At 39.9% G+C, this 12,672-nt stretch overlaps 1 protein-coding gene across 13 annotated transcripts in view; it reads left to right on the top strand.

Moving 5' to 3' along the window:
- Jarid2 (jumonji and AT-rich interaction domain containing 2) overlaps window positions 1-12,672 on the top strand; it is a 180,033-nt gene that overhangs the window by 103,807 nt on the left and 63,554 nt on the right. For 7 of the 13 annotated variants that reach the window (XM_087591523.1, XM_087591524.1, XM_087591525.1 and 4 more), the window contains 1 exon segment: window positions 7,893-8,034. The exons of 5 other annotated variants lie outside the window; for them this stretch is intronic. In XM_087591523.1, coding sequence (XP_087447649.1) covers window positions 7,893-8,034 — 142 coding nt within the window. 13 annotated transcript variants of the gene reach the window in all.

Genomic DNA, 12,672 nt, shown 5'->3' with positions numbered 1-12,672 from the left:
AATTAGTGCCTGTATTTTAAAAGCCCCAAAAGGTAAAATAACACAGTCAACTCATTAGGATGGGGTGTCCCATTGCCTTGAGTATGAACTTTGTTTCAGTGCCCTGCTCGGTTTTCAGCCACCATCTTTGCTTGTCTTGGAAAGACATAAAGAGAAGCATGTGGGTAGTGCAAAGCATGTGTTTTGCACATCATTGTCAGATGAAGTTCAAAAGCTTCAAAGAAAATGACTTTGAAAATTAAAAAACAAAAAAGAGACCTGTGCCCCAGTTGGGGAGGCCAGTTGGAGGCCTGCCTTTTTCACCCCTCTCAGCAGCTGCTAGGCTACAGAGCCTGTTTTGTGAAAGATCCTCCAGAAACAATGAGGGAAAACAGCTTCAGCTTGATTAGATTAGATCAATTTATGTGCCGTGGGGAGGGGCCTAGGCAGGGCTGGGGGAGGGGTGTGCTGTGCTGGCAGTGGCCCATGCCTGCCCATCCGGTCACTTCCCAAGTAATGAAGCTCCCGTGGTGGCTGGAATTGCAGGAGGGGGGAGGGAGGAATTGGAGGAGGAGCATGTGAAGAGAGATTTCTGCAGTCTGTCTGGAGAGCTGCCCAGGTTTCCCAGCCAAAAAAACAAATAAAAATAAATAAAAGCCAAGTGCTGAATGACACAGATTATGATATTAAAAAGGGATACCGTTGAAACATTGCCCTGTTCCCTGCTGTTGTTGGAGATGGGTGTGTGCAGCAGGGAGGGGCAGTTAGTGCACTGTATAACAGGCCATTCCTTGGACATAAAAGTCCGTACAATTAAATTGTGAGTGTCCCTTGCCAATAGGGTCCCCTCCCCCCTCGTGGCAGAAATTCTGTAATTTTGATTTGTCTGCATTGCAGGTTGTGGAAATAGCAGGATGGAAAGCTAGTTCCCTTCGCCTTTTCTCATTTTAATTCATCAAAATGGCAAAAACCAGGGAGGGGGAAAGTCAGCCAGATGCCCCCTCCTTTCAGTGTTCAATTCTCTTGCAGGCACATAAATAATCTTCTCTCCGACTGTCTCCCCTCCCCCTCAGCCCCCGCTGGTGTTCGGCTGTCCTATTGCCTCGCGGAGTCTGCACTGCCGCTTGCTTATTACGTACTGGGGAGGATTGTTGACAAGTGCTCCGGAGCCTGCCTCACTGCGTTCTCCCTCCCTCCCTCCCCTCCTCTGTCCTTCTTCCTCTGTCTCTGCAATGATCCGGCTCTGAGGATGGCTGCTCCACGGGTCTGTCAGGTGCAGTTTTTGGTGGCTTATCTTGAGGAACCTGGGATAGAAGGTCTGTTCCTATAAATAAAAGAAGAAACAAATAGCTTGTGATTCATTTCAGTCTGATTTGGCTTTTGTTGAAGAAATAGGCCTTTGTGGGTTTTCCTCCTAGGGGTCCTGATTATATATCCATTATGGTTGGCAAGGGGGAGACAGACAGACAGACAGACACACACACAGCATTTAAAGTGTTTGGATTTAATATTATTTTAGATTTTTCATATTTTCCCTAAGGGGAATGGTGGCTCCTACTAAGATACTATGGAAATTTACAAGAGAGAATTAATGTCGTTCTTAGCGCATTAAGCTCTGTTGACCATTTTGGCCAAATCTGCAGTTTAAATCAGGCTTGTATGAATTTAGACATTTCTCTCGGGATTGTTCAGTCATTCAGAAATAGCTGATTTCTGTATTAATATTAATTTGCCAATGTATTTGTTTATTTGCCATCGTTTAAAAGTAGATGCCTCATGAAAGTTAAGTCACTTCATTCTTACCCTGCCTCTAGTTGCTTTTATAATCGAATGTTTGGTTTCATTTCCCTTATTATTTCATCCTTTTCAGGTTATTCTTTCCTTAAAAGATGGAGGAAACTGAGGCATGTGTGTAGAAGCCATATCATCATGTGATTGTGGTTACTCCAGAATGCTTTACACTCAGGCTTGCTCTGTTTTTATTTTCGGTTCATCGTTCCTTGTTTTCATCAGTGTATAGAGGCAGGTGCGCCACTGGTCCAGTTGTGGGTCAGATCTGGCCACATTCCTACAGTCTGCCTCGCACAGCTTTGCATTGTGTTTCCGTGTTGGGAGGACTGTCCAGCCGGGAAGCTGTGGGCCTTGGTAACTGCTGTGCTGTTAGTGGATTTGCTTCTGCTTGCACTCAGTCTTGTCATTTTAAATGTGGGTGGGCAGTTGATTTGTTTATATGCAGTTGAGATAATTAGCTACTTGGAGGAAATCACAACCCCCCAAACAAAAGAAAATATAACTTGGAACCTTTATTTTTTGTGTAGCCACAAGCTATTGTTGAGGATATAGCTGATAAACACATCCATAAATAGGTGTGGGGGTCATGTCCAGCTTTGGCAATTATAAGAAAAGATTAGTACACAGACTCGTTTAGTTTATGGAGTTCAGTTATGGCCTGTAAGTCAGATATTTGGGAACTGGTTTCATTCTGGTATGTACAGTTAAATAAATTTACTGAAATGAAGCTTTGAAGATGCATACATTTCAATTTCTTGTAGAAATCTTTCTCTGTGTGGAGCACCAAGGTTCGTCTTATCTGCCTATCTGTCTTGTAAACAGGAGTCTCACTGATGTGTTTTTTTCTTTAAAGCTCTTGTGCTTGCTGTCCTCATAGCTCTCAGTTCCATTGTTCTGCAGCTCATTTTCCCCAGTAGCCTAATAATCCCAGTAGTGCCTGTCATGTGCTGTTTCCTTAGTAGAGAATGTAGCTTTTGACCTCAGATGGTTAGTACTGTGCCTTAAATGCTGGGAAACCATTTTCAGTCGTTTGGAATCCAAGCCGTTGGTTGCTTGTAAGTAGATTGCATGGCAGGCATGCACTTGATGTGTTTGTCGGTCGGTGTGAAATGTAAACAGATACGGGGATGGTAGGTGGGTCTAGAAGTTAGAGCCTGAGACAGTGGAGTCAATTCCATATAAAGGTGAACTTGACATCGTAGTACACAGAAGGTGTTTGAGGGCAGTCTTGAACTCTACTTAATTCTAATTTAAGTCATTAGCATGAATGAGTGAAAGGGAGAATTAATTAATATAGGGCAAGGATAATTAATATAATCTGTGGTTGATCTTTGACCCAAAGAAATGAGGGTTTATGCCAAAATAAGTGCACTGATAGCCTCTGGGCTGTTTCAGATTTTTTTGTGAAGACCAGAGATTGAAAGAAAATGTGTATAAAAAGTTCATCTGTAAGACTTGTTTTGCTTGTTCTTTCTCCTTGGGATTGTGGGTTAAGGTGCATGGAGAGGGGCATCTTTTGTCTTTGGGTGATGTGCTTCTCCTTCATCCAGGACTCTCACGTCATTCCCGACTGGGGCCCGTTAGTAAAGCTGCTACCTTATATTGAAATTGCCACAGGGCTTTTTGAGTAATGTGGTTCAAGATGAGGAAATGTTTTGCTGGCTCTGGGGCATGTGGTACTTTGCTTGTATAGAAATAGCTTTTCTAGTGTCCCCAAATTTTCCTGTCATCAGGGTTATTGCTTCTTTTATCAAAATGTTGGTCTTGGGAAAGAGACTTTAAATTTCGGAAGAATAATGTCTGTAAGGACTGACATTGGCAGTGGGTAAAGGTCTCTTGTAGACTTTTGGTATATAAATCAGCATATATGTCTGTGTTGTTGAGATATGACAGAAGAGCAAAACTCACTCTTACCGTTCCATAGTTTGATCTGTTTTGAGGTTTTACAGAGGCTGGGCTTTTGATTACATTTTCTTGACTAAAATGGGAAATCTCTGATGCTGATTTGAGAGTAGACAAAGGGGAGTCTCAGTTGGCTGAGGGGGCTCTCTCATGAGAGAGGAGGATAATTATTTTCTGTAATCCAGGGTAGAAGCCATTTTCATTTGCGCCTCGTTGACCACAAGTGTCACTTACATCCTGCCTTATGACTATCATTTGTTCTCAGCCACATCAGAGTGGATTTGTTCTGGGCTTCCCAAGATATGCCCTGCTCACCCCTGTCCTCCTGTCGTGTTGGATGTTCACTGCTGACCTGCATATGTACAGTTGAGGGTTAATATCCACATTCTTGTGAGAAGCAGGCCCAGCATCAGAATGCCTGTACTGTGTGTAAAGCAGACAATCCAAGGTTTCTTTCAAAGTCTGAGGGGGGAACCAAGACTAGTAATGGCGGTAACCAAGCATTCTGATTACTTAAAAGAGGTTCCCCTGCCTTAACCAAAAAGTCTGCTATTACAATTTTCCTCCCAACCAAAAGTGAACACATGTGCAGGCACATACAGAATGATAAATTGCTATTGAAAAACGGAAGCTCTTTGGGTGCTTGGCTTTTTAATATGTAATGTGATACCTTGTGTCACAGTGACAGGGTGGCAGACGGTATTGGCTCTGTAACAGAATCACCTTTTGTGCATACTTCTTACAGCAAAGCTAAAACCGTTGGCTCTCCCTAATATGCTAATAAGTTTTGTGTGCTCCAGATGTTTGGGAAACACTGGAACAGCATCAAAGCCCGCCTTGTTTTCATTTCTTTTTAACCCTTCTTTTGGCATTGCCTTTGTAGAATAGGGTTTCCCTCTGGTTTGTATTCTGCCATGTCTTCTTTGTGTCTAAAACATAAAACCATACGTACTCTATTTCTTTGTAGATGTTCAAAATCAATTATTTTGTGCTTATACATTATTATCATACAAATGATAATCTAGATTTATTATTTATTGCTTAAAGATCCTTTAGTGGAAGGAGGCGTTGGATAAACAAACAGTTTCAGTTTTCCAACACACCATGTAAGGGCAACAGGGAAACAGGACCACCATGTACACAGCATTTCCAACATGAATTTAATTTGCTCCTGACTGCTACTGTTCTAGCCTCTTATGTGGTGCTGGAAGGATTTTCAATTGTTGCTGATTTAGGGGATGAGATGAATAGCCACTGAGCTTGCAGAGACCCTGGAAGCAGCATGCTGTTGTATTTAATTTCTTGGAGGGGTTTTCTGGATAATATGGTAGACTGTAGTGTCCAGGCTATATCCTGTTGTTGATGGTGGCAGGCACAGTTTCCAAGCTGTCTTTATGCCAATGATTCTGACTTTGCAGCTCATATTTATTGCTTTTGGAAAAGACAATAGACTGGTTTAATTTAAGTTTAACCTACTGAATATTAATGGAGGAGAACAAATGTACAGATGCTGGATCTTTGGGCCATTTGGTTTCCTCTCTGTTTAACCTCTGCTCTCCAACAAACATTTGTTTTAGCATGAGCGGAGGTGGGGAATGGGGGTAGGGAAGAGGTGAGGGGCTAGAAAATTTAAAATATGGGCACTTTGTATGGGAAGGGAATGCTGTTGCATTATTTCTCCTCAACTAAAAATAATAATTTACAATATTGATGGCAGGGCTGTGTTAAGCAAGAGAAAGAAAAGGCACAAAACACACATTAGCCCCTTCTCATATTGCCATGATAGCTATTCCGCCCTCTGGCATCATATTCCATTCTGTTGATCCAGGTCAGGCAGGCTCTATTATTTAGCTAAAACATTAGAAATTAAATTTCATAGTTGGGGATGTGAAAAAGAGCAAGGGAATAAATTGGTGGGGGAGTTGCTTTAAACATATTGATGAGGAAACTGAACTATAATTTGCTGAATAATTTTTATACAGTATGCAAGTATTGAAATTGAAAATATTGATCATGAACAGAATAAAATCAGCTCTGATTCAGACATTAGCTCTGTGTTGTTCTCTCTGGTTCAGGTCACCCTCATTGTGTGACTTGGAAAGTGAAAAGCTGGGAGTGCCCCGAAGGTACTAGTGTGATGATGCCAGTGGATAGTGGAGCCCCCACTTCTGTTCCATTAATGACTCAGACTTCCCCTAGGACCAGAACAGCTTTATTCTCCCTTCACAACGAGTGCATAATTTCTGCTACATTTCTGAGAGAGATCTTATACCATTTCCTCAGGCATTCTCCTAATACTCGTGCTTAATATTTATTTTGGGGAGGGATCGTTTTAAAGCTCTGTTATACCTTAGATGTATACTTTCTTCTCCTACTCTGGTTTGGGTTTTTGGTTTTGTTTGGTTTCTATGTATCCTTGTACCTGATTCTGGGAAGTCTCTTGAGAGAACTATTGAGAAAAGGCAGATAGAATTTGTTGGTTATGAAGGCCTCTCTGAACTGTCACCTATAATTACAGTTGGCTGCCAGGGTTCTGGTTCAAGTTTACTCCCACTTAGAGGTAGCTCGGGAACAATAGGTCTGACATTAGAGATGGATTCCACCTAGCATTACATCACCTGGGGACAGTAGTGTTGTAGAATAGGGCCCATGTGAATCTGGGACAAGTTCAAATTAGGCTGTTAATCTTCCTGTGTGGGAAAACAGGAATAAAGCTGCCAGTCTACTAGCTTAAAGTTCTCACATAAGTATCCTCCTCACTCAGCAGTGTCAATAGTCAAGGGCAGAAGACAGACCATTTCTTACTCATCCTCACCTAGTTGTGTCCCATTGTTCCTTAGTTTCTTTCCATTATCCATTTAGGGCTTTATAGTAGTTTCCCTTTAGATTTTTATTGATGTGGTGGTGATTTTATTCTTTTGTTCTGGTTGTCTGACTGCACTGATTTCCATTTACTCTATTTTTCCTATCACTTGTTCCTTGCTCGATGTGTAAAAATCTTTATTTACGTGAGTATTGCTAAATAATATGGATGTATGTGTTGGGTTTCTTTGTTTGCATATCCTCAAGACAGGGTTGTCAATATAGAAGATATTTGGAAAATTTCACCTGTTTTTCTGATACATTAATTCTGCTGTATATACACATGTACTATTTAATAATCAAATACAGTTAGATATACTGCAATTTAGGGGGTATCATAATTTTTATCTCAGAGTTGTCCCCCTTTCTTGCTAAGAAATTGAACTTGACTTCACCACTGAACTCTACCCTGGCCCCAGTCACATTTCTAGTGGCTTTGGAAAACATTTGTATAATTCCAGTGATTGGCCTCCTACCTATTTTTGTAACAATGTAACAATAAAAAGGGCATTAATTTGGCTATATATACAATTTATTCTTTTAGATTTGCAGTCAAAGGACACTGAAATAAATAGGTGAAATTAGGAGACCCTCAACATCATCTAATTCATTCTGCTGACATTTAGTGATCACTGCTTCTAGCAGCCCTTAGACCTTCCCATATTTGTGTCCGCAGGAGAACACCCATCGTACTGTGTATGGATCAGTACTACAGATTCACAGAAGGTTTGAGACAGGATGGGTACAAGCTATTAATGACTCTATTTGGATCTACACTCAGGATGTTTCTCTGTGTAGCTGGTATTTGTTGATTTCGGTATATTAGTAAATATTTACTAGTTAGTAGTTATGTAAAACAACCAGTTGGATTTTATGATTATTGTCACATCTTTCATATTTTCTACCCTCAAGGCACAAAAGATGTTTAAAATAAAATGTACTTTAGTCAGGTAACTTTAATCCTTAGTATTTTAGATGCTGAAATAGGATCACTCATTCAGGCCAGACTGGGCTACATATTGAGATCCTGTCTCTGTTCCAAAACCCCAAACCATCTTCACTCTGTATCTCCTCCCCTACGCCAACATGCACGCGCGCGCGCGCACACACACACACACACACACACACACACACACACACACACACACACACACAAAATAACATCTTGCATATCCTTCTGTTTATTGTTTCTTTGTTAGGTTTTTTACTCTTATGGAATGAGACTTAATTTTTCTTTACTCCCTCAAAAGGATTGTATGTGCAAGTTTTCTGTCCTTGTCAGCTGTTGCACAGGGTTGAAGGAAAAGTGCTGTTCTGATGTAATGTTTTTAAGTGTTTGTCCCTTTTTTCACCTGTAGGGCTCCTTGGTAATGACCAGTCTAAGGCATTAGGACCAGCTTCAGAGCAGTCAGAGAATGAGAAGGATGATGCCTCCCAAGTGTCCTCTACTAGCAACGATGTTAGTTCTTCAGATTTTGAAGAAGGGCCGTCGAGGAAAAGGTTAGTACCCAAGACTGAAATATTAGTGAATTCATCATGAAACAGGGACTGTAAATTCTGGTTTCCACAGGAGTCAGATCTAAGGCTTTCTAAGTATTTCCTAGTAGTAATCATCAAAAACAGAGATAAAAGGCGTTATGGCCTGGGTAAAATTTGTTCGTGCCTATGACACTTGCGCTTAGTCAAGTTTGTTCGTTCTTGTTCTCTCTCTCTTTCTCTCTCTCTCTCTCTCTCTCTCTCTCTCTCTCTCTCTCATAGATTTTGTCCGTCCGTCTGTCTGTCTGTTCTATGTCTACTCTATTTGCATGTACACCTGTGGACCCAAAGAGGTCATCAGATCTTATTATAGATGGCTGTGAGCTCAGGACCCTCTGGGAGAGCAGCCAATCATCTGAACTATCTCACCAGCCATCACATTCATTCTTCTTAATTAGCAGAAGTTCTGAAATATATATTAAATGAGTTTTTTCATTTCCGAAGAGATTATTTTCCCCAAAATGTTATCATTAGAAGATATTTTTGTCATGAAAGTAGGAATTACTGTCTATAATGTTAATATGTCTGATTTTACCCAACTATAGAATCAGTTGGATAGAACACTTTTCTTTCATAGGATTTTTCTACATAATTTAAGATAGTTCGGTAAGGTGGTGGGTCTTAAAATTGCAGCAGTGACAGAGTTCTAATTGGGTCTTAAAAATTCCTTTGCCAGCATCCAACCTACCTTTTGTCTTATTGTCCACCCCTTTAAAAATTCTCAATTTGCATTTGATACTTTAATATATTATCTTTATGACTATAATTTTATAATGTGGATACCCAGAATTTAACTCAGGACCTCTGTAATCAGTTCTCTTAATCACTAAGCCATTTCTCTATCCCCTATGACTATAATTTTAAAAGGAAAAATTCCCTTGGTTTGAATTTCTTGGTTGATTCATCTTTACTATAATGACCCTTTGGAAACAATTTATGTGTCCATCTCTAATGAAGTAAACAGAAAAATCAAGGAGAAGGAAGTTAGACATGATTTGTGCTTAATAAATAGGTCCTAAGCCTTCAAGTTGAGATGCATAGCTCAAATTCTTGTATTGCCCTCTTCTCCTTGGTGCTAATATCTTGTGGTCTGTGTTTAGATTGATAACTTCTGTACTCATTTTCTCGCACTTCTCTCCAGTGTCTTGTGTTGCTGTTTGGTTTTTTAGTATAATGAACTTTTCTTTGATGATCCTTTTACTGTGTATTCCATAAAGAGCCACTTGTAAAAGGATCTATCACTAGAACCGAAGGCTCAGAAAACCCAGTCTGGTCAATAAATGCACAGTAAATGCAATAGACTGTGTGGTAGTTAGTATCTGTGCTTTTAGCATGTGTGATGTCCAGGGCCCTGGCATCAGCTTTCACCTCCATTTCGAGAGTGCATTTTTTGAGTCTTTGGTTATAGAAGCAAATATTCACAACTATGTGACTAACCGTGCACTCCGCCCCCATGTCTGATTCTCTTGGATGACAGTGATGCTTTTTATATGTTATATTGTTGGTGGAGTGGAGTGCAAAGAAAGTAGTCTGTATTTATTTACAGGTCAATAGAAGTAGGAAATAAGTTTATTTTATTGTAAATCTTTTCCCATTGCATTGAATAGTTTTCCTACTAAATTTAAGAGTTTAATGCAGTGTGCTAGATGTGGCTCCGTAGGAAAGAAAGAGTTCTTGTTCCTCTTGCAGGGCCTGGGCTTGACTCCCAGCACCCATATAGTAGCTCATAACCACCGCAGCTCCACTTTCAAGGATTCTGATTTATGCTTGTGGCAGTTTACTCACTCACATGAAGGAGAAACATCGTGCACATTAAAGCAGAACATTTCCTTGTAGTAAAGAAAGCTGTCGGGCTGGAGAGATGGCTCAGGGGCTAAGAGCACCCGACTACTCTTCCAGAGGTCCTGAGTTCAATTCCCAGCAACCACATGGTGGCTCACAACCATCTGTAAAGAGATCTGATGCCCTCTTCTGGTGTGTCTGAAGACAGCTGCAGTGTACTTATATAGAATAAATGGATAAATCTTTAAAAAAAAAAGCTGTCTGAGCTGACAGTTAAAGTAATCATTAGTAAAACCTACGGTATGTGTGTGCTTAGATAGTGGCTTTTCATCACTTAAAAAGGGTTTTATTTTTAACTGCATGTGTGCGTGTGTCTGGGTTGTGTACACGGGCTGTGCAGGCTGGGTGTTGGGTTCCTCTGGGTGTGTACACGGGCTGTAGAGGCCATGTTACAGACCTGTAGTCTTGTTAGGGCATAGACAGTTCATGGGGTTTGATGTAAGTGGTATAGTTCACAATATGGTTCTGTTCTATATTTAGTGGGTTTTCTTTGAACTTTTTTTTTTTTTTTTAATTAGAATAGATGACTTGGGATTTCCGCAGATACTTTGTACTAGGAGATACTTAGTGTTTCTGGGAAAAAACACTGAATCCTAAAAGTTGAGGGACTTGATTCACATATTGCTTTGCAGTTAACCTCACTTCTTGTCTGATTGGCAGTGGTGATTGCTAGCTACCCTTTTACCATTTGGTTGCTCCTACTGTGGATGGTCTTAGTTACCTGTTCCACTTTTGTCTGTTAGGGAAGGAGAGTGAGGACATGCTGTCGGTGTCCACATTCATTGTAGAGTCCATATGCAGTGAATGGTCTCATTCTGACCTTATCTGGGCTGACTTTTTACCCATGGAGAGCACTATTTGTAATGATAATTGCTACATGCTTTTAACTTTTGATGACCTTGTGCTCTCACAGTTCTCTTCTAGAAATCATGTTAGGCTGTATGTACTCAATATACTTGTGCCATAGTTGTTCTGATATATTTAGAGGGCATAATTATAGTAGAACCTATAGCTCTTTATGAGTCTGTATTTTTCTCATTTCAAAAGCCCAAAATGTTTGTTTTTCCTGTCCATTAAACATATCAGGGAAGCCAGAAGAAGCAGCTGACCTGGAGTTTCCCCTTGTTTGGGCAATGTCTTCATACGAAGATGGGAAGTAGATGAGGCACTCGCCATACACCTGAGGGCTCATGTGCGGGGTTCTCATTCATTTATTAATTGAGGCGGTTCAGGCTGTGTGATCCTGCCCTAAGTTTCCCCAATGCTGTAATTAGTTATGTGCTCTTATTCCCGACCTTCCATTCTTCTAATAATATTTATATACCTATAAATACACATCGTGGATTTCTGTTCATGTATTTATTTATATTGATAATGATTAGACCATTTCATTAAGCTGTCTGTCTCTTTTAATTCAGGTAGCTTTGTGGAGGAAACATTTAAAATATTTCAGTGCCTGTAGAAACAAGAGTGAGCAGAGCTCATTCCTGTGCAGAGTAGTGGTTAGAACGACATTTTAGAGGAGTAGTCGTGAGGATAGACTATCCAGAGTAATCAGATGAGCCAGCTGAGTTTTGAAGAACATACAGATGAGTGGTAATCACTATCAGCCATCAGTGATGGTTGTGACAGGCTTACTTAGGATTACTAGAGTTTGTTTGCACACTGTGATAGGTCTCTTCACCATTCACCAGCACAACACTCTGTTGGCAGAGGAAATACAAGAAAGAAAGAGCCTTTCTTCTCCCTCTTTTGAAGTGAACTCGAAGGATCCTTAGAGTGAACAGTAGTTTGTTTTTTTGTTTGTTTTTTTTTTTCCTGTACTGAGCTTAATGCATGCCTTCAGACATCAGGAGTCGCACAAATTAAAGTTTATATAAGAACAGGTGTTGACCAGATTCCATAGAGACTATTGATACTTTAGTCATCTTTGTAGCTTTAGTAGAGGCCCTTATTCATAACACCCACATACCTGACAGGAAGATAGTCTTCCAGTAAATCATGCCTTTGGTATAGCATGCTTTTCAAAAAAAAATGTTTCTGTGTAACTAGATAAAATACTATCAGGTTAGGACGTAAAAGAAACAAAATCCTGTTTTCGATTATTCCATTTAAACTGACTTTTCACATAAAGATTTCTGGGTTTGGGTGAAATCATGACTGAATCCAGTTTAACTTTTGGATATGAATACTTGGTGAGCATTCATTAGTAGATTGGGTCTACAGTTTACTAGTTTGTAATACTTTTTTTTTTTTTTTTTAATGGCAGTATCTCTAGGTTTGTAAGGGAGAGAAAACACCAAAGGTTGTTCCACAGGACGCACTGCTTAAATTCAGTGACACTTTAGGAACCATAAATTCTGTTCTGTATTAACCCTTTTTTAGAATCTTACTGCCAAACCTTATTACTTTTTGTATTGATTAAGGTTAAATGTACTAACTTATTGGAACCCCTAAAACAAATAGACAACCACCCCCCAAAATTTTTTTTTGATTTAGTTTTTACACTTCAGTTAACCAGGATATTCCAAATTGTATATAGACTTTGAACTGTATATAGAGGTAAATATTGATGTATTTCAGCTATTTATTCCCCTTTGTATTTTGAGATAGGTTTTCTCCTATGTATCTCCTGAAACTCACTCCACAGACCAGGCTGTCTTAGAACTCACCATTCTGTTTTTGACCAGTTCAGGGATTTAAGGGTCTACCCTTAAATTTAGCACTTTTAATATATCTTTCTGGTTGATAGAACTTATG

The sequence above is a fragment of the Rattus norvegicus genome, chromosome 17 (assembly GCF_021556685.1).
Source record: "Rattus norvegicus strain SHRSP/BbbUtx chromosome 17, alternate assembly SHRSP_T2T, whole genome shotgun sequence".
NCBI classification, from domain to species: domain Eukaryota; kingdom Metazoa; phylum Chordata; class Mammalia; order Rodentia; family Muridae; genus Rattus; species Rattus norvegicus.
Note: the sequence above shows the minus strand (reverse complement) of the source record. Positions and strands in the feature narration are given on the sequence as shown.